This window comes from Lissotriton vulgaris, chromosome 4_1 (assembly GCF_964263255.1).
Source record: "Lissotriton vulgaris chromosome 4_1, aLisVul1.2, whole genome shotgun sequence".
Classification (NCBI taxonomy): domain Eukaryota; kingdom Metazoa; phylum Chordata; class Amphibia; order Caudata; family Salamandridae; genus Lissotriton; species Lissotriton vulgaris.
In genome coordinates this window covers 2079886034-2079908303 of record NC_141691.1, presented here as the reverse complement: position 1 = coordinate 2079908303, position 22270 = coordinate 2079886034, and the positions used below count along the sequence as shown (strand labels likewise).

At 46.4% G+C, this 22270-nt stretch overlaps 1 protein-coding gene across 3 annotated transcripts in view; it reads right to left on the bottom strand.

Moving 5' to 3' along the window:
- MAPK15 (mitogen-activated protein kinase 15) overlaps positions 1 to 22270 on the bottom strand; it is a 185413-nt gene that overhangs the window by 19067 nt on the left and 144076 nt on the right. For all 3 annotated transcript variants that reach the window (XM_086966537.1, XM_086966536.1, XM_086966538.1), the window contains 2 exons: positions 9899 to 10053; positions 1052 to 1213 (listed from right to left, as the gene is read on the bottom strand). In XM_086966537.1, the coding sequence (XP_086822663.1) occupies positions 1052 to 1213; positions 9899 to 10053 (317 nt within the window). The remainder of the gene's footprint in view (positions 1 to 1051; positions 1214 to 9898; positions 10054 to 22270) is intronic.

Genomic DNA, 22270 nt, shown 5'->3' with positions numbered 1-22270 from the left:
GTCTATTGAAATCACAAATAAGCAACACGCACATCATTTACTAAAAGGCAGGATCCTAAATCTCCAATCCAAAAAGAATTGAAACCGCTACAGTTGCCAAAGCATGATGGGATAATGGTGAAAGCAGTGTCATGCTTCTACCATCTCTAGACTGCAGGCGATTTAGCTACATTATCCTGCTTTTATCTTATCCCTTTCAATATGGTTTGCAAAAGAGTTGCTTGTCACTTTTTAATATTGAGATTATTTAAAACTAATAAAAGTCTGTTTAAAGAAAATAATCGCAAATTGGCCAATATAGTCTGCAATAGGCTGTCAAATGACTATTATCTTTTAGGAAACTGCATTTTCTAAAGAACGTTTCCATACATTCATCTTTTGGAACAAGTCCTGCAGGATCCCAACCCAGTACTTATGCCGGTCAATGAAGACCCCATGAAGGAGGCGGGATGATAACAGGAAGGTCACTGACAGTGAACCAGAAAGGTGCCATCAGGATCACCTGGTAGAATGCGCTGTGCTTACAAATTCATGTGTTTTCTAATGTAATATTCACCATATGTAACTCATTACTGGGAAATTTACAATTGAGGCATTTGCCACATTATGCCACACCTGCAACATTTACCACAGTCAGAGGTTTCAGTGCATTCAGAAAGGTATGGGGACTATGACCAGTGCAATGGGGGTGCGGTCAGCTAACTTGGCGGTAAGTTCACAAGAAGTATGGGAACTGTTAGTGTAAAGTAAAAAAGATTAGGAGCATCATTCCCAACAGATCCCATCCACTTCTACCACTGACCCTATCATGTCAGCAATGTTTACGATGCTGCACTAGAGTAGCAGCATTTATGATACAGTGCCTGACTACTGACCATACAGTGGCATTAAATGGCATGCCGGTAGCATTTCCATATGATGCCAGAGCACCTGTATTCACAAACCGTTACACGCCAAAAGCGATTAACATACAGTTCCTTACCAGACCAGTATACCGGGTCACATCACGTTGCCACAACATACAATACATGTCCAGAGTGAAAGTGCTTACCAGCCTTGCGCTTGCCACAGCCACACCACCAAATGGAGAAGGCTCCTTCCTAACCAGAGGGTTGTTGGGGGCAGCAAACCTTGCTTGCTGCATCAGCGACAATGATTTGGTTCTAGCAATTGGTGCAGAGCGTCCTCGCTGGTCAGGGCCTTTTACACCTGGCTGGAAAACAAACAGAACAAAAGTCAAGCTTCTTTATTAATAAACTAACCATGCAACTAATGTTTCATCATTAAATAAGTTTGAACAATTACGTGTAACATCAGCTCTTTTTCAAGGGCACCAATTTTTTTTAAAACTCTCCCAGTATATGAAATAAGAAAATGCCTCTCAGAAAGCAACATTGGCTCTGGCATCTTTTATAAGCCCAAATGCATGAGAAAAAAAACCTTAATCCCATTATTAAATGGGTCTAAATCTGTCTTACACCCATCAGGCATCCACGCCTTTATGTGTGGTGTCCCAAGACAAGAGAACCTGTCTGTTCTATCACACACAACATGTAAACAATTCCAACATAGGCTACAAACAAAGGCAACACTCTTCCAGAGACACACCCGCACAGAGTAGCATGCTACCTATACGGGTAAGCACTTCAGCAGCTCACAATAGTAGTAACAATCTACAAAAGAAATAGCATCTCTCTTATCATAAAAAGTCCCTGGGCAAACCAGAAGGCTCTATCTTTTAGGTCAAGCTTAGTAGCAGCACGCATGCGCTGCTCGCTCTGCAAGACTGGGGTAGTAGAGTATGCAAGAGAAGCCGCACCCACTCTCCACCCATATTTTTCATTGGCTTATGTCAATGTCTTTCGTAAATGCTGCCTTCGGATTTGTTAAAAGGCTTGTTAGTTCATCCTTAGTATGGCCTGGTCTTCATTTGTAACCTCCCATGGCTACTGGCCCCTTTACTTCGGTTGTTACTTAGGACCGGTTATTTAGTCTGTAAGCACTATTTACTTTATTGAGTTTCTCTTACTGCAGGCCGGACATGAGCTGCTTCAGCTGAAACAGTTTGTGTTTTTTTTAAGCAGAGCGGCCGCCCCGTTATACAGGCGCCTGCTTTCAATCACTTGAACCCGGCATTATTGTGTCTGTTTCAACCAGCCCCAAGTAAAATGGATTTAGAAATGATAAGCTATTTAATAATGTGAATTCTAGGTAGCACATAATCCTGTGCTATTGGGCTGAAGCTGACAACAGCACATCTGTGTTACATGTCATCTGTGCTAAAGCCACCTGACAGGTTGTTTTCAAAAGCATGACAGGTTGTTTTCAAAAGTTGTATTAACACCTTGACTGCTTGAGATAATTCCCTGCTGTGCTGAAGGTCAATAGAAACGGGTGTGGTCATGACGAGCTCAGCTCGGTCATCAGCACACGAGCAGTCTGCTTCATGACGAGCTGAGCTCGTCATGAACATAAAAGGGGTTAACAACAACAGCCCCACCAATACCACCACCATCACCACCAATACCACCACCACCAAAACCAATACCACCACCAATACCCCCACCACCCCAATACATCACCACCAATACCAATACCACCACAAATACCACCACCACAACACCAATATCACCACCACCACCAATACCACCAATACCACCACCGCCAATACCATCACTGCCTATACCACCACCAACACCACCACCAGAAATACCAAGAATATCACCACCACCAGCAATATCACGCCCACCACCAATACCACCACCAATACCATCACAACCAAAAAAGAAACCACCACCAATACCAATACCACCACTAGCACCACCACCAATGCCACCAATACCACGACCAATAACACGACCAATAACACCAATACCACCACCTCCAATACCAATACCACCACCACAAATACCACCACCAATACCACCACCACCCATGCCACCACCACCAATACCACCACTACCAATATCACAACCACCAATACCACCACCAATACCCCACCTCCAATACCATCACCACCAATACCACGACCACCACCAACTCAAATTCCACCATTACAGCCAATACCACCACTAATACCAGTACCACGACCACCAATACCACCACCACCAATACCAATATTGCCACCAGTACCACCACAACCAATACCACCAATATCACCACCTCGAATGCCACCAATGCCACCATCACCAATACCACCATCACCAATCCCACCACCACCACCAATACCACCACCAATACTAATACCACTACCAATACCACCACCAATACCAATACCAACACCACCAATACCCATAACATTACCACCACCAATACCAATACCATCACCAATACCACCACCACCAATAACAATACCACCACCAATACCACCACCATCAATTCCATCACCACCAATACTAATACTACTAATACCACCAATACTCCCACCAACACTCCCACCAACAATACCAGAACCACCAATACTACCAATACCACCAATACCACCACACCATGACAACCAATACCACCACCACCAATACCCCCACCACCACCAATACCACCAATACCACCACCACCAATACCACCACCGCCCCATCACCACCAATACCACCACCACCAATACAACCATCACCACCAATACCACATAGTGAGGACACTATGAGAGCACCTGAGCACCATCACCCAGGTGAGGGACTCAAGACAGAATAATCGCAGCCGTCCACCATCGGGAGACAAATTGAAAATTTACCCACAGGAGTAGCCACAAAGAGCCTCCGGTCACTTCATGTATGTGACACCGAGTGAGAGACGCTGCATCAGCAGTGCTGCTGCCTGGGCTGTGTATAGCCAACTCACCTGAACTCAGCTGGAGCCGCAGTGCAGGTCCACAGATGGGCCACTCAGGAACTCTAGCTATTTCATGCATGCCAGTGTGGGTAAGACTGGTTTTGGGCCAGTGAGCCCCAGGGGAACTTGTAGCTAAGTTAGTGCTGTAGCGCTGGAACACTACTGATTTTAAATTAGAGTCAGAGTAGACTCTGGACTCTCGGAGGACTAGTGGCGCGTACCCTGGATGTTACCAATAACCCCTATCGCTAGAGCCAGTAGAGAGTGGGATAGTGAACTACCAAAGAACCACTAGAGCCCCAACCTCAAAGGGGAGTGTATAATTGTTTGTGAATGTCGCATTTTTCCTTTGCGTGGATAGCAGTAGAAATAATAGACTTTGGCTGGACAATGATTTATTGCTACTGCTGAGTTGTGAGCCGTACTGTAAGACACTGGTTAATTAATCTGTATCCACCTGTCATCAATTGGTGATACTCGAAAAGGTGATTTAGCAGGAGATGTTGGAGTATAAAATGTCAAATCCACATTGGTGCACAGTGATTGCTAAGGTACCCAGGGCATAGGTGCACCATGGGTCTTCCATGGGCTGCAACACTGTGCAGTTCTTTTTCATTTAGCCTACCTGAAGGCTACTCTCCACAGCTACCATTTTAAAACTTTCTATGGCTAGCAAAGACTGCTAAAATCATCATAATGTTGCCTGGATTAGTGCAAGGTGCATCACATAAATAAGTGTGCACCATACACTATGCCAGCCTCCTACACCCAGCGAATGCAGGTCTACGGTAGTCTCGAGGTGGGAGACAACAGCCTGGGGCGAGCATGCCTTTAACAGCAAGTTGTCGAGATAGGAGATGGCACCCCTGATCACTACAGATGAGCTATAACCACCGCTATCACCTTGGTGAACACCCAAGGGGCACTGGTGCACAGCGAACTAAAAATGCTCATCGCCCACTGTGAACCCCAGGTAACGCCTGTGGGCAGGCAGGACGGGAATGTGAAAATATGCATCCTGCACGTCCAACACCACGTTCCAGTCTCCAGCACACACAGGACCTGAGCAAGAGAGAGCATCTTGAATTTCTCCTTCTTGGGGAAGAAATTGAGAGAGCAAAGGTCGAGGATAGGGCGAAGGCCTCTTTCCTTCTTTGGCACTAGAAAGGCGCAGGAAAAGCAACCGCAAACTACTTCTGGCAATAGCACTCTATGGCTTCTTTGGCCAAAACAGATGACACTTCCTGGCGTAGAAGAGAGAGGTGGTCTTCTATCAGCCTGTCATAAGTAGGTGGCAAGGAGGTGGGGTAGTACTGCAAGGGAGGGAGTAGCCCCTTGGGACAATCTGCAAAACCCAGCTGTCCAATGTTCGGGACTCCCAGCGGGGTAGCTGATGGCGAATCCTGCTGCCCACTGCATGCTCATGAGGGTAAGCAGACAGACTAGGAGGGTTACGAGGCTGCAGCTGCAGGGGGGGTTGGTGGTCTGAGCCAACCGCTGGAGACCTGACCCACGGGGCTAGTATTAAGAGTATCCGCGGTCACGCAGAGGCTGAAAAGCATGCGTGCCTAGGCGGCTGGGCGGATAATGATGCGGGAGCACGCCATTTCAGTGGCCACAAAAGAAGCGAAAGGCAGATTAAGGGCGACGAGGGGCAATGAAAAGGACCTGGCAATAGACCTACTGTACTTAAAGCGCTCCAGTGCTGAATCTACCTTGTTTCTGAAGAGACAGGAGCCTTCAAAGGGCATGTCCATGAGTGAGAACTGAATATCCTCAGAAAAGCCTGTCATCCTCAACCAGGCAGGCCGCGCAGGGCCACTGTCGACCAAACCTCACAGCCTAGGGAGTTAGTGGTGTCTAGTCCACAACAGATGGTGAACTTTGCTGCATCCCACCCATCGGTAACGGCCTGGGTGAGCATGGCCCAGGCCTCCTCCGGGACTATTGGCAGCACCTGTGCAACCGTATCCCACAAACCGCAGTGCCAGGCCGGCAGAAAAAAACGGCTTCTTCCCAAGATTCGCCAGCCTCTTGGATTCCCTGCCCAGGGATGCAGTGGGTAATGCACCAGGATTTACATGGAACATGGAGGCTTGGACCACTAAGCTCTCCAGGGTAGGGTGTTGGGTGACAAGATTTGGATGCCCTGAAGCAGTGAGGTGGCAGTGGGCAATAGTCCTATTGACAGGAGCCCCTGTGTTGGGCTTGGACCAAGTCGAACGCAAGCCATCAGTAATTGCTTCATTGAAAGCGGTTCTGAGGGGTACACTCCTGAGTGAAGCACTTCCGTCAAGACCTTAGTCTTTACTGCCACCAAGGGCAAGCTAAGGTCCATGACCTCGACCGCTCTCCGCTCCATCATTGCAAATGTAGTGCCCTCCTCTGTGGCCACAGTAGGGGGAAAAAGCATGTTGTTGTCTGGAGAAGTAACAAGTCCACTGGTTTCACCCAGACTCGCACACAAGTTCATTTGTTCCTCAAAAGGTTTGTATTCCTCTGGGTCCAGCCATGCCTCCCAATCCTCCTCAAGTCCTAGCCAATAAGAATAGGGCTCAGGCTCCAACCTGGAAGACATGGCTTCAGTCGGCTCCAGAGCCGGCATCAGATGACTCCCCTTCGGCTCTTTGACAGATTCAATAGTGAGAATGAAGCTGGTGCTGCCAGTGGGCACTGGTGGAACTGGGATCTTTGGCCTCGGGATCAGAGCCTGAGAAGGTCAAGGTGGTATGACCACCACCAATCCGGATCCATCTGTGGATTCTTGGGGCAGACTGGTGACTGAGCCTCCAGCGTGGAATTAGTAGGACCCTCCCAAACCTACAGAACCCAATAGCACGTTGGAGGAAATGGGCCGCCCAACAATGAGGTGCATATCCTCATAAAACTCCCTCAATTGGGTGACGCCCGCCACAGCTCCTGGAAACTTGGGTAAATGCAGACTCGACCCATGCACTGGCTCAACTACAGAGCCAGGCCTCAAGTGGCGGCACTCCCTTGTCTTGTTGGCCAACAGACAAGGTGAAGTCAAAGCACTCTTTGACTTCTTCTTGTGGTTCTTGGACTTACCTGAGTGGCTGAATGACTTGGAATGTGATGATCTCGGGCTCCGAACCTTCTTCTCAACCGGGATCATGATCGTTGCGGCATCGCACGTCGAGCTGCGATTAGTTTGAGGGATGAGTCCATCAATGCCTCTGGGTGCATGGTGCGGCAGTCAGGGCAGGTTTTTGGGTCATGATCCCACTCGAGGCACCAGAGGCATACAAGGTTCACGTCCATCACCGACATCTGTCTGTGACAGGCGCCGCAGGGCTATAAGCTGACCTTCTTGGATGACATTCCTGCCACACCAAGAGACAATCCCCCAAAAAGATTTTGGCAAAGCATTGAAAAAACCTAGTCAAAAAATGACTAAGAGGTAGCTCCAGATCTGCGCTGACTAGCGCGGAAAGAAAAGCACTGACGTCAGCATGCTAAGGTGGTGCCTATATAGGTACTGCAAACAGGGCATACGAAGCCAATGATGCCAGGTGGAGCCGAACAACGTCACCTACGGTTAGCGGGATACTGCTCAAAAAATCTTTACGGGTCAAGTCTGACGCCTGAGGATAATTCTAAGGCAAGGAATCTGGGCCTAGAAGTCTTTAACAGATGTTAGCTATTTCTCTTGTTTAATAAATAACAATGCCAATGTGAGGTTTGTGTATATTGTCACGGGTTATATGTATTGATTGTTATGATTTGGAGAGATTAGACAAAGGTCATACATATATTATTTATGACAAATCACAGAACCTTAGGAAGATGTACCTACATAGCTGTACTCACTTTTTCACATCAATATCAACATATATATTTTTACCTAGAGCAAATATTTGCATATGATAAGTTATGTAAGCAATTACTGTCAGCATTGTCCGCATCTACTGTAGGAAGAACCGAATCTCCCAACAGCTTAATTTGTTAAATGTACCAACTTGAGGTACTAAAGACAGGTTGCAATACCTTTGTGATTAAATCCATCTCTTTAGCTGGCATCATATTGGAAGTTCTCTACCTTTTTAGATAAGTGCATAGTTTGACATTCGGCATGTAATCACAGATGCAGAGGTGGGCACTTTCTAATAAGAAAATTCTCATCAGCAGCTTTTGTACCTGGCTCAATTGAGAATGAAATTAAATTCAATGATTAAAGGTGGTGTGGGTGTTTAGAAAAGTATATTTTGTATTATAGAGCTCAGGAATGTTCTGTCACATTACGATCATCACAATGAGGCACACCCTGGACACTAAGAGGTCTATTATGATGTAGGGCAGATCGCCACCGCCCGCATGGCGGTGGCGATCTGCTCTACAGCATCCCCCGCCTGCCTCCCAATTCCCCCCGCCATATTATGATGGCGGGTAGACTGTGGCGGACAAGAAGACCTTCCGCCGCTTTTCTGCCCGGTCGGCAGGTCGACCGGGCAGAAAAGGGTTGCATATGGTGGCAGTGTCTACCATATTACGATGCCAGTGGGAAGCAGCCTTTCCGTTGTGGTGTTGCCGCCAGAGAAAGGCATGCCGATTCCATAGTTAGGGGCCCGTTGGGGGCCCCCAGGATGTTGGTGGGGTCTGGGAGCACACGGGGGGTACCTATAGTATCCCCTGTATTTGCAGGGCCGACGTGGCAGGCAACGCGCAGTGCCTGCCATGTTGTGCATCCAAATACACAAATGCCTTTTTTGTACTGCGGTACGAAAGGGGGGAGGTGATGGACGGAGCATCTGAATCAATCAAACACTCACACCCAGTCAAAAGATCTGGGTTTAATCCATCACCGTTCTTTAGCCCACTCTGCCACCCCAGTTCAGACATGGCTATATGCAAATCAGTCTGACCCTGTGCTTCATGGGAACAGTCCAGCCCGAACTGCCAAGCCATGTCTTCCCTGGACCGGAAACAAGCTTCCGAGGACCGGTTTCTGGCATTCCAGCCGTCTTCAGCCCGGCTTGCTTGAATCCAGTGGCAAAGTGAGCAAGGGACTCACGTCTGAGCATACCCTGCCACACTTTCGGCGGCCAAAAGCAGTACAAAAGGGGGTGGTGATGGACGGAGCATCTGAATCAATCAAACACTCACACCCAGTCAAAAGATCTGGGTTTAATCCATCACCGTTCTTTAGCTCACTCTGCCACCCCAGTTCAGACATGGCTTTATGCAAATCAGTCTGACCCCGTGCCTAATGGGAACAGTCCAGCCCGAACTGCCAAGCCATGTCTTCCCGGGACCGGAAACAAGCTTCCGAGGACCGGTTTCTGGCATGCTGGACTGTTCCCATGAGGCAAAGGGTCAGACTGATTTGTATATAGCCATGTCTGAACTGGGGTGGCAGAGTGGGCTAAAGAACGGTGATGGATTAAACCCAGATCTTTTGACTGGGTGTGAGTGTTTGATTGATTCAGATGCTCCATCCATCACCACCCCTTTTTGTACCGCTTTTTTGTACTGCGGTGGGTGCTGTCACCGCACGCCTCAATGCAAAAAATGTGGGATGCACCCGCCAGTGTGGCGGGTGCATTTTAATTGCCCGTGCGGGACCGCCGCTCCTTTAGCGGGCGGTCCCATTTCGCGGGGCGATGGCCCGCCCGCCATCATAATAGACCCCTAAGAGTCCGATTATTGGACCTTCCACCCATTCGTCCTCTCCTTCCTCTTAGAGCACAAATAAAAAACATGTTTTACCAACACTGTCCTAAATGAAGATCACATGAAATAAACTGTGCAAAAACATACAAAGCCAAAGAATGCTTTGACTGCCTGACCTGTTCCATCAATGAAATATGAATATGGAAATGATGTGCTAAAGACCGCGTATTAAGACACAAATTGTGGGCTCTGCTGGACAAAACAGTAAGACACAACAAACTTTGTGTTCTGCTCGCTCACAAACTGCATTCACACTAGTCCTCTAGTTATAGCTACAGTTATAGTTCTAGTTAGATACAGCTATAAAACCACTGAAACATGTCCTGTTGTTATGCTAAACATCACACATTTTTTAACACAGAAAACCGCATTGAGTACTCACACCATGGAGCAGATGACCCTCTGTTCCTGGCTGCTGGGACGTCAAATGCTCTTGGCTTGCCTGTCTCACCAGCTTCCTGTTCATAGAAGAGGCTCGCTGGTGATAACCGGGACCAGAAGGGTTGTTTTGTGGTCCCCTTCCATCACCTTGGCCATCTGAGGAACAGAGTACAGAGAGACTGGGTCAAGACATTTTCATGCAGTTACACGAGGCTAAAACAATTAGTAAGGACATAAACATTCACATGAGACAACCAGGTCAAGGAGTAACCAGAAACCATCACTGGAAGCAACAAGAATCTACCCAACATTGTAATAAGAAACACCAAATAAGAATAGAAGACAGAAGAGCGAGATGAGGTTGCACATACTAAATGAGAGGCAAGAGGAGTAATGCAACACATAATGCTAGTTTTCTTGCCCATCTTCATAACAGAAAGCACTACAGAGCAGGTAGGACTGAAATGTTCTGGAAAACACAAATGGTCACCTTTCTGTTCTCAAAATTGATTGTTATCATCGAGATGATATCCAAAAAAATGGACTGGAACATGTACTGCTCACCTCAGGGATTGTGTTGCTAATACTAAGAGATCCTATATGCAGCTGTGCTTGTAGGCGTAGAGGAGGCGGGCTAAAGGTCTTCATTTGTGCACGAGACCCACAGTCCCTGGAGTGTTTGGAACCCCCTGTCGGCCTAGGATGGCCCACTAGGAAAGAAGAGCATGTAGAGCAGACAACTTCTTGGACATGCTCCAGTGCCAAGAAAGGAAGGGCTTTGCTACTAAGGATCTTTCACCCAGGTCTGCGTTTGTGGCAGGAGCCTATCCCTTTAGGGCACCATGGCAGAGGTATTTAGCTGAGGATACACTTCTGAAGTCAATAACATCCTATCAAAATCAAGAACATCCCTTCAATGTCAAGTCCTAAAGACTGTTCTTCAGGAGTCCGGTGTCTCCACCATGGGCTACAATCAACATCAACTTTTGATTTCGACTTCAAGGGCCATGTGAAATGGCGGTGAAGCAGCTTAGGTGTCAGTTTCAGGTATCTGAATTAGGTCATCTTCCCGCCCTGACTCACAATGGAAGTGTGGAAGCCAGGCAACTCTCAAAGGCGCTAGACAGAAAATACAACCTTTCCTCAGAAAACATCCCTAAAAGTCCACATTAGCGAGTAAACAGAAACAATAACCACAGACTCCTATTCTGAGCACAAGCCAGAGAGAAAATGGGCTCCATTTGAAGAAAGATCAGGAGGATTCGAACACCTGCATCTAAGAAAATATACCCAGGAAATGAGTAAAATATAGAACATTAAAGCAAAGAAATGGAAGAAAGAACAAATCCATGTGTTCATGGATACTTCTCACAGAGGTGTAAAAACAAAAAAACGATGGAGAGTCACTGTGCTGAAGGCTGTGATTCTCGAGGTCCATGGGCAAATTAAGGTGGCTGCGTGTTTTCTTTTATGTGGCTCTGAATAGCTTCAAAAGCTTTCTTGTTCCTTTCATTTCATGCTCTTTTTTGAATGAGAAGGAGGGTTTAGGGAGCAATAAGTGAATTGTGAATTAGAAGACTGTATAATACTGTAAAAGAGTTGGCTGGTGAGAACTCAAGAGCGGAGCCTACCCCTCTCAATACCCAGCAGTGCCAGGACTTGGCATCTTTTTTCACCGAAAAGATTGAGAACATTGTCTCTAATATCAAAAGGGACAGCACGATCACACACAAGCAAGATAACATCCCCCAAGTCCCCAGAGGAAATTGTCATCTTGAAGCCTGGCCTCCCATTGATCTGGATACACTGAAGGAATTATTAAAATCGATCAAATCGGGTTCCCCACGTGACCCCATTCCTATCAGTATCATAAGTCAATTGGAGGACTCTGCCATGACTTCCATAGCAGAGATACTGAACGCCTCCATAGAGCAGGCCACAGTTCCTGCTCTATGGAAACATGCTATGGTCAGTCCTCTACTTAAAAAGCCGGCCGCAGACCCTATGATATTGGCCAATATTCGTCCAATTTCATTACTGCCTGCCTTTTCTAAAATTTTAGAGAGGCACATCCATAAGGCACTTTCAACTTATGTGGAAAATAACGAGCTTCTTCATTCGTCCCAATCTGGATTTAGGAGTGGTTATTCCACCGAGACGGCCCTGCTCGGGGTCACAGAAAAGATCAGGGAGCTCATGGATGAGGGCCAAACGGTAGCATTGGTCTTGTTGGATCTAAGTGCGGCCTTCGACACCATTTCTCACTCCATACTGCTTGGCAGGCTGGGGGAGAATGGTGTCGAAGGCAAAGCACTGGAGTGGATTAGATCATACTTATCCCTCCGCACTTTCCACATCTCCTCTTCGGAAGCATGCTCTCAGGTATTCCACTCTCCTCATGGTGTGCCACAGGGATCGATCCTGAGCCCTTTGTTTTTTAATTTGTACCTACGACCATTGGCCAATCTGGCAGAAAATGTTGGTCTTATTTTAATGACCTATGCAGATGATTCTCAAATCCTATTCTCGCTCTCCAAATCTGACTCGTCTGCTCCATCTGCATTAAAAATAGGCCTTCAGGAAATATTTAGTTGGATGTCAGCTAACCAACTTAAATTAAATGGGGAGAAAACAGAGGTCCTCCTCTTAGGGAATAGTAAAGATCTCTGGAGTGATCCCCATTGGCCATCATCATTAGGTAAACTTCCACCTCCAGCCTCTCAGGTTAGAAACCTTGGGGTCATCGTAGATGACAGTCTATCTATGACTCAGCAAGCCAACAAAGTGGCAGGCATATGTTTTACCATTCTTAAATGGCTACGCAAAATTGTCTGGATGTTACCATCTACTACCCAGAAGACCGTAGTCAATGCCTTAGTGACATCTCGGCTTGATTACGGTAACATCTTGTACCTGGGCTCAAACAAAGCAGTAATAAGACGTCTGCAACTGGTGCAAAACGCTGCTGCCAGACTGCTTTGCAGAATCCCTAGATCCGCTAGGATCACCAAACATCTTAGGGACCTGCATTGGCTCAGAGTTGAAAACCGGATTCGCTTTAAAACCCTGAACTACTTGTTTAAAATTAAAGCTGGCACTGCCCCCAAATACCTACAGGACCTTGCTAAGCCCTACCTCCCCAATCGCAGTCTTCGTTCATGCACAGCTGCGAACTTTGCGGTGCCGAGGTTCAAACGGGCTAGAATAGGCGGGAGATCCTTTTCCTATTTGGGCCCAACTCTGTGGAACACATTGCCCATTCATATTCGCAAGGAGGAAAGCTATATGAAATTCAGAAAAAGCGTAAAAACCTGGTTGTTCGACAAATAAGTGCTTTGACTGTTCTCTATCCAGTTGTGTTTTGTGTTTTGCTGGTCCGGCACCGGGAAACCCTTTGTGGGTAGCTGTGCGCCTTACAAGTGTTATAAAATAAATAAAATAAAATAAGACTGTTTCTGCCACCCAAGAGGGTATCCCCACGCTACAGGAAGATGAAAGCTAGTAAGTGAATGAGGTAGTACAGACGATAAGAGCAGAGTTTTCAGTGGCTTAAGGAAGGCCAGGTGGTCTTCTACCTAAGGTGGCAGGTAGCTGATTCCAGTACTTGGCTCCAAGGTACACGAAGGAGCAGCCATTCCACCTAATCTTCCTAATTTTTGGAATATCAAGAAGTAGTTGAAATGAGGATGTTAAGCAACAGCTTAACTATAGTAAAATAAATTTAACTTGCAAACAAAGAGGTCCTGACTGCTAAAAATCACAATGGACCCAACACAGACCTTTAAAGATGTTATGCTTTCAACTCTGTATAAAATGAAGCACCGATCGCAGCAGAGAGGTGTGCATATGTCACAGAATAACAAAGATTTACCAAGCAGCAGCATATGGAATCCTCTGTAGTCTGATCACTGAAGAAGCTGGTAAACCGAAATGAAGTCAGTTGAAGTCGTCAAGGTGGAATAAACTAATAGACTGACCACTAGCTGAGCAGCAGTAAAAGGCAGAAATGCAGTGATTTTATGCAGACAGACTAAGCAAGATGCTAAGACCTAGCTAATTTGAGCTAAGTAAGACTAAATGGTCAATACATAAACCAAGGTCTCTAACTGTAGTGACAGGGAGGGGGACAAGAGGATTTCTCCCCAGATGGTGAGCCATGTACTGGATCAAATTCACGGATCTTCCTCCACTTTTAGTAGCTCGCTTTTCCCTGTTAATTGTTTGGGAGTTTGACTTTATCCAGGTGATGGCTTCTGTCATGCATGTGGAATCTCAGGTAAGAACAGGAGTGATCTCTGGGCGGATAATCAATTGGTATCATCTGCATGGGTGGCCAAAAGTTTGTTTAGGTTTTGCTAAAGAAACAACACAAATATAAGGTACGGCTAAGAAACACAAAGGCTTGCTAACAATTGGAGGGACGGAAGCGACATAGCGCAGTGTCAAAAATGCCAACAGCGTTAAGGCATGAAAGAACTGTCTGAAACACTCCATCAAAGTAGTAGGGAGGTCCAATAGGAGGAAAGAAACAGAGCTGCCCCATAAACTAATAGAGCCAATCCCTCCTGAACAGAAACAAGGATTGCTTGTGTATGATGAAGTACTTGGAAACTTGACTAGGAAGAATGGTGAGTACCATGTTCTACCAGAAGTGCCAACAGTTAGGCATCAACGACGGTATACACGATTTTAATAGGAAAAGGGAAGAGTGACATAGGCTGAAGATTTGTCAGACCTCAACAACAAGGATTCAGCTCGGATTTTCATCAAGGATTCATCAATCTGCACCAGAGGCGGTTGCAATTGATAGATTACAAAAGGCAGTGAGTCTGGGCACGAGCCTCCTGGCCTTTGTGAGGAATGTACCGTAAACAATGGTCAACTGGGGACCTGGACCTAACTCTGAAGGCCAATGATGCAAGTGCCACCAAAGAAACAGTATTACATTCACTCGAAGCAGGGCAATCCCAATGAGGTCCAACATTAGAACATCCACCGAGGAGCACAATGAGTTGGGAGATGAAACAGTCCTACAAATAATAGTGATCTTATTGAGAACAAATCCTTAGAGTCACACAGACACTGCAATAGAACAACAGAGAGACTACATCAAGAGGTATCACTAAAGATTTATCAGGGAGCATTTTTTTCTAACTGACAGTTTCTTATTTTTTAAATGTCATTTCTATTCCATTAACAGGTAAAAAGCAAAGAAAAATATTCTCTCTGCATTTTCAATATTTTGATTTGATAACCTTGTTTTTTAAATATTTACTTGATGGGTGTTTTTCGCTCGTTTTAAAAAAAAAAAAGAATGCAGGATCCCAAAAAAGGGCGCAGATACCAAATGTACATGAATATTATTGTAGCAAGAATCACTCTGATCACATACGGCTGACCAGAGGGATTTTATTGCAAGCAATACCAAGTCATCTTCAGTTGAGTGTTAGCACAGGAGAACCAAAGATAGTGGACTTTCTTCTACCCCATGGGCACCTGCATTCCCTCTTCCCAACCACCACCATACTTGGAAAAGTTGGTGGTAATCAACACCGGAGGCCCAGAGGGAGGAGAGGGTACCACTGATGGGGGCACCGGACCACTCAACGAGCTCTCATATTTCTGGGGTCTAGGGATGCTAGTCAGTAATGGGTGCAATGATGAGCCTCTTCTGATGGATAAGGTACTAAGTACCAGTGTCCTTTGAAGCCACTGCACTGAGGAGGAGAGACAGGATCAAAAGCATGGGAAGGAAGACTCCATTATCATGTGCAGGGCAAAGACATTTCCAACGAGGGATCCCCTAGTGGTCCAATAAGGAACATTCTCTCAGATTGAAATATCTTCCACAGTTTTAATGTCAGGCCTGAGTTTGTCCAGGGTGACCATTAGGACCTAGGTTTGCTTTCAGTCGGGCCGATCCATGATTACGGCTGGTCCAGGATTACTGTCGGGTCTAGTCTTGTCCAGTGTTACCCTGTGGACCTAGGGTTACTGTCATGTCTAGTCTTGTCCAGTGTTACCCTGAGGACCTAGGCTTACTGTCCACGGCTACTGTCAGAACCTACATTTACTGTCAGGCCTTAGCTGGTCCACATGGTTTACTGTCAGTCAAGCAAAACACTACCACCCAATATCGTGCTTACCCCTTCCCACCAAAATTCTGGAAAGTGCAATGAACAAGGAGCTAACCAAACACCTGGAGGACAGCCATCTACTAGATCCTACACATCATGGTTTTAGGGCCTGTCATTCAACCGAGACAGCTCTAATAATAGCCTCGGAGAACATACGTCAGGGAGGCAGAGTCGCACTGATCCTTTTGGATCTCACAGTGGCGTTTGATACCGTCAACCATAATGTCCTTATAAACAGACTCAAGGTGTTAGGTATCTCACACACAGCCCTAAACCTACTCAAGTCCTTCCTTGAGGCACGCACCCACCTAATTTACTGGGATGGCCTCCAGTCGGACGAGTTCTTCCCACCCTGTGGAGTTCCTCAGGGATCGGCCCTATCACCAACCCTTTTTAATCTCTACATCACCCGTCTGGCTGCATTGATAAAATCCCATGGCCTGCACCTAGTTTCCTACGCTGACGACACCCAACTGGCAGTCTCACTTGCACAGACGGTGGAAGCTTCCGCCACGAGTTTTAAGAACTGTCTGTCAGACATAAAGAAGTGGATGAACGATCACTTCCTCAAGTTAAACACAGAAAAGACGGAGGTGATCGAATTCGGCCATAAACCCTCCATCTGGAATGATCTCTGGTGGCCCCCAGAGGCAGGCACCTGCCCTGTTCCTGCCAACAAGGTTAGAAACCTAGGATTCATAATGGATAAGGACCTTATCTGTACCGCCCAAATCAGCCAGGTCACCTCAGCTTGCTTCTTCACACTGAAGGTCCCTAGTAAAATCCTGCCCTACATCCCATTCGCCCTGAGGAAAACGGTAGTGGAAGCACTGATTATGTCCAAGGTAGATTATTGCAATGCCCTGTACATTGGCGCAGGAGAAAAACAACTTGACAAACTCCAGTCAATTCAGAATGCTGCGGCCAGAGTCTTGCTTAATCTCCCTAAACGACACTCTACCTCCAAAGCAATTCGTGAACTCCACTGGCTGCGAGTTAGGCGCAGAATCCAATTCAAGGTTATGTGCCTGGCTCACAAATCCCTCAATGGGCAGATATCCAAGCAGCTTTCCAACCTTCTTCTTCCATATGTACCTGAGCGCTCACTCAGATCTAGCTCCCAAAATCTGCTACATATCCCTAGGACCAAGAGAGTCCGCTGGGGTGGCAGATCCTTTTCCCATCAAATACCCAAGCTCTAGAACAGTTTACCATCTGCACTTCATTCCGAAATGAGCATAACAAAGTTCAGAAAGGCCTTGAAGACCTGGCTATTCGCACTGCCCTAAGCCTACACCTCTCTTTTCGTCCTACAGCGCCAAGACGCCTCAGCATAAGAGCGCTCTAAAAATAGTTCAGTCAGTCAGTCAGGCCTACTCTTGTCCAGTGTTACCGTGAGGACCTAGGTGTACTGTCAGGCCTGGGCTGGTCCAGGGTTAACATCAAGACCTAGGTTTACTGTCAGGCCTGGGCTTGACCAGGGTTTCCGTCAAGACTTCCATTTACTGTCAGGGCTTGGCTGGTCCAGGGTTGACGTAAGGAACTACATTTACCATCAGGCCTTGGCTTGACCAGGGTTGACGTCAGGACCCAGATTTACTGCCCAGTCTGGGCTAGTCCAGGGTTAACATCAGGACCTAGGTTTACTGTCAGGCCTAGCCTCGTCTAGGGTTAATGTCCGGACCAAGGTTTACTGTCAGGCTTGGGGATACGCAGGGTTACCGTCAGGACCTAGGTTTACTGTCAGACCTGGGCTTTTCAATGAGTTACCACAAGAACTTGCCTTTAAAGTCAGCCTTGGCTTGTCCAAGGTTACCATCAGAATGTAGATTTACTGTGAGGCCTGGGTTTGTTGAAGCTTACTGTCAGAACATATGTTTACTCTCAAGACTTTTTCCCCAGAACCTGTGGTGGGTGCCGTACTGGGCAGTGGCAGGTATTTGGTACTCTCACGTATGTTAAAGTAAAGAAGACAACCCAGAGATCCTGATTCTGGATATGAATCTCTAGATTGCTTGAGGAAATTTGCTCAAGACTCAGGACCTTTTCAGCCTCGAAAAAGCAAGTAAAGAAGGAGTTGTGAGCGTATGGTCCTCCTTTTTAAAGGTGTGTATTCCGGTCAGTAGAAGTAGGGTAATTCCTTATTTAAATCAGCACAATACAAGTTGATTTGAGTGAGAATAGTTCATTTCATTCAGCACTTGATTAAATCAATTTCACTCAATATATATTTTTCATAGAATATGCTGTTAAGGAAAGAGAAAAGCCGACACGTGTTTCGCCCTGTTTGGCGGGTAGAGCCAGGGCTTTCTCAAGGCTAGTAATATTGTCCCAGCAAACATCTCACGTCGAGTCCCTGGTTGAAGGATTCAGCCGGTTGAAAAATTCAACCGGGGACTCGACGTGAGACTATCATTGAAATTTGGATGTTAAAAAACAATGTTCCGTTACAATCTTGGAAATGTACAAACTAAACGTTGAGACAATGTTTGCTGGAACGATATGAATAGCCTTGAGAAAGCCCTGGCTCTACCCGCCACACAGAGTGAAACACAAGTTGGCTATTCTCTTCCTTAACAAGGTATTCTGTGAAAAATGTATAATGAGTGAAATGGATTTAATCAAGTGGTGAATAAAAAGAACGATTCTCACTCAAATCAACTTGTATTGTGCTGGATTTAAATAAGGAATTACCCTGCTGACCGGAATACACACCTTTGAAAAGGAGGAATATATGCTCAGAGCCCCTTCCCTACTCTCACTTATATAACCCTCTGGCTCTGGATTGCCGTTGGCAAGGTTTTGCCCAGAAGCCCTGAGTTTCTTTGAATTTCAAGTGGTAGCTGAGTGTCAGCAACATACTCAAGTTAATCCTTTAGGGTTGTAGGCTCAGAAACAATATAAAAGTACAGTTTTCAAAGATAGAGGTATGCCTTTTGAATTAAGCATGCGTTTAATACATTTTAGAAAAAGAGCAAACTTGAAGCGCATAGCTATTACTGGACTGACACACCAACCATAACCCAGTACTATCCTTTGGGACAAAACCTAACTGAAATACGTTTAAAGTTATTTTTTTTTTGTATTTTTTTTTTAAGAGTACTTTCGGTTCAGGCTCTTTGGTAGTGAGTGGAGGGTTTACCCTGTAGCTTTAGTTGCCAGTCTGGGGCAATAGCCCGGCATATTTTTAATAGAAGGGGAAAAAAGTATCCAATCAATGGGTAAACAACAGCAACAGACCTCAAACAGCCCCATATCTTTCAACTTTCCAAACTGCTATTGTCAGTCGAACACATTCTACCATTGATTGTATTGATTAGCACAGAACGTTTTAGAAAACAGCTTGCTAGACACTCATGGTCTGAGAGCATTAAATAGTAAATAGAACACTATTAGTTCATTTTAATGGAATATCAACGACATTCAGGCAGGAACAATAACAGATCCAAAGTGATATGATGGATTTAAAATCTATTCAGAGTCGGTGAGCTTCAATGGAGAACAAGCTACAGGGAGTCCTAGGATAGAAGCGCTTAAGAAATGGACTCTCCTAACTAGCAGCTCTGAAAGCTATGTGAGGTTATGGTGTGTGCCTCTATGTAAACATAATCCATAGGATTGTCTCATACCGCTGGTTGGTGTAGATCAAGTTAACCACCCAAATTGATAGGATAGGGAATCCAGGTGTTTCGGCTGTTTAGTGGCCCTTGAAAAAACTTCAGAGTTACTGTATTTTTTTATTGGCTGCAACTAACAGGCCCCTCGACAATAATCTACTACACAAGACTGGTTGTGTGAACACTCCAGGAATGAGTGTCATGGTTACACTGCAAGGTGGGGCACTGGGCTGACTTGGACTGAATCCTGTGCGTCTGTCCTGATGAAAGTTAGCAACAGAACCAGCTGGAATGAGTAGACTCCTCTTCCTCACAATTAGAGTACTGATCTTGACTAGTGGATCAACTTCTCCGATCACTTATTCTTGTTCCTAAGGCAGCATGCTATTCTCTTGAGCAGAGTGGCAGGTCAAGGATGGCTTCACTGGCTCCTCACGGTGGGTGTTCCTAGGTCCTGAGGTAGCATCTTCACCGGTCAGCCATGCAGCAGGCGGTCTGTCCAAAAGCACTCGCCTGCTAGTAAACATATGGTCTACAGAGCGTCTGCTCTGCATGCCGATGAGCACCAGCGAGTATCACTTGTCAAGTAAAGGTCTTCAGCTTGTGATGTACTGGGCCCAAAGGGAAACTACATATTTGGCTTCTGATCAATGGAACGGATTCCTTCAATTCCTGGGTAGAAGCCAGTAAAGGAAAAAAAATAGGATCTGCAGGCCTTTCCTTGAACGTGCGACTAGGGCATATGGTATGCACTGGAAGTGGCTGGCTTAGAGCACTTTGTATATGCAAAACTCAGAGAGACAGTGGGGAAAACAGCTCCTGCAGGAAGCAGGATGTGGAGAATGGGCACTAAACACAGGAAGCAAAAGGGATCCCTGCAGGATCACAGGACGAACCATGCTTACTAGCCCGCAACACAAGAGGATGGGAAAATTATGGGCTCTTAAGTACATTCTTTAATATAAGGAACACACACTCCACTTAACCACTAAGCGAACAGGAAAATAAGACAGCAACTGGTGCAGATAAAAGTCACCTCTTACAGAACAACTAGAGTGATCTTACAAGCCCTTTAGGACTACCTCAACCAGACAGAGTCTAACTCGGCCTGGAAACACTGAACAAAGAGTCACCAATATCATTACTAGAGCTGGCACCAGGCTGGTTGCTAAGTCGAGATTACCTTAAAGAAATTCTCATATCGTGGAAACCAGCAGGAGAAAAACAAATGTACAGTGTGGTAAAGTTGAAGCAAAAGCATCTAATTTATCGAGAGCTCTTTTTTGTAAATAAGCAATATGCGCAGATGAAGTGAGACCGATACAACTTGGTAAGAAGCAACCCGAGCTAATGGTAGATGTACACCCCATTCCCTATAATCCTAGTGAACAACAACTATCTCAATCAATCAATCAGGGAATTGTAAAGTGCACTACTCTCCCGTGAGGGTCTCAAGGCACTGGGGGTGGGGGTGGCCAGCTCCATTTAGGGTCATTCGAAGAGCCAGTCCTTGAGTTCCTTCCTGAATTGGTGCAGTGTTGAGCTTCGTCGGAGGTGAAGCGGGAGTTCGTTCCAGGTCTTGGCTGGGAGGTAGGAGAAGGATCTTCCACCTGCTGTGGTCCTGTTAAGGCAAGGGATGGTGGCTAGAGAGAGGTCGGCTGAGTGGAGGTTTCTCTTGGGAGCGTGGAAGGAGATTCTGTCGTTGAGGTATTGGGGTCCAGTGTTGTGGAGGGCCTTGTAGGCGTGTGTGAATAGCTTGAAGGGTATTTTTTTTTTGACAGGGAGCCAGTGGAGGTCACAGAGTTGTTGGTTCATGTGGTTCTACGATGGGATATAGAGGATTAGTCGTTCTGGACGGTCTGGAGTTTGCAGAGGAGTTTTTTGTTGATTCCGACGTAGAGGGCGTTGCAGTAGTCTAGTCTGCTGGTGATGGGTGCGTGAGTGATGACTTTTCTGGATTCGGGGGGGGATCCACTTGAACGTTTTGCGTAGTATGCGGAGTGTGTTAAAGCATGTGGAGGAGACTGTGTTGATTTGGCGATTCATGGTGAGTGATGAGTCCAGTATGATGCCACGGTTGCGTGCATGGTCTGTTGGGGTGGGTGGATTTCCGAGGGTAGGGGCCACCAGGTGTCGTCCCATGCAGAGGGGGTGGGGCCGAGGATGAGGACTTCTGCTTTCTCCGAGTTGAGTTTCAGGCAGCTGTTCTTCATCCAGGTTGCGACGGCTTTTATCCCTTCTTGGAAATTGCACCTGGTGATGTCAGGTTCCTTAGTGAGGGAGAGGATGAGCTGGGTGTCATCGGCGTAATAAACGATGTTGAGCCCATGGTTTCTGACGATGGTGGCGGGGGCCAAATAGATGATGAAGATGGTTGGGCTGAGGGAGGATCCTTGGGGTACTCCGCATATAATCTCTGTTGGTTCTGAGAGGAAGGGCGGGAGGCTTATTCTCTGTGCTCTGTCCGAGAGGAAAGATCATAGCCAGTCTAAGGCCTTTCCTTAGATGCCAGCATCATGGAGCCTTGTGGCTGGTGTGCGGTGGCTGCTGATAGGTCCAGGAGGATGAGGACTGCCAGATGGCGTTGATCGAGCATGGCACGGATGTCGTCAGTGTCGT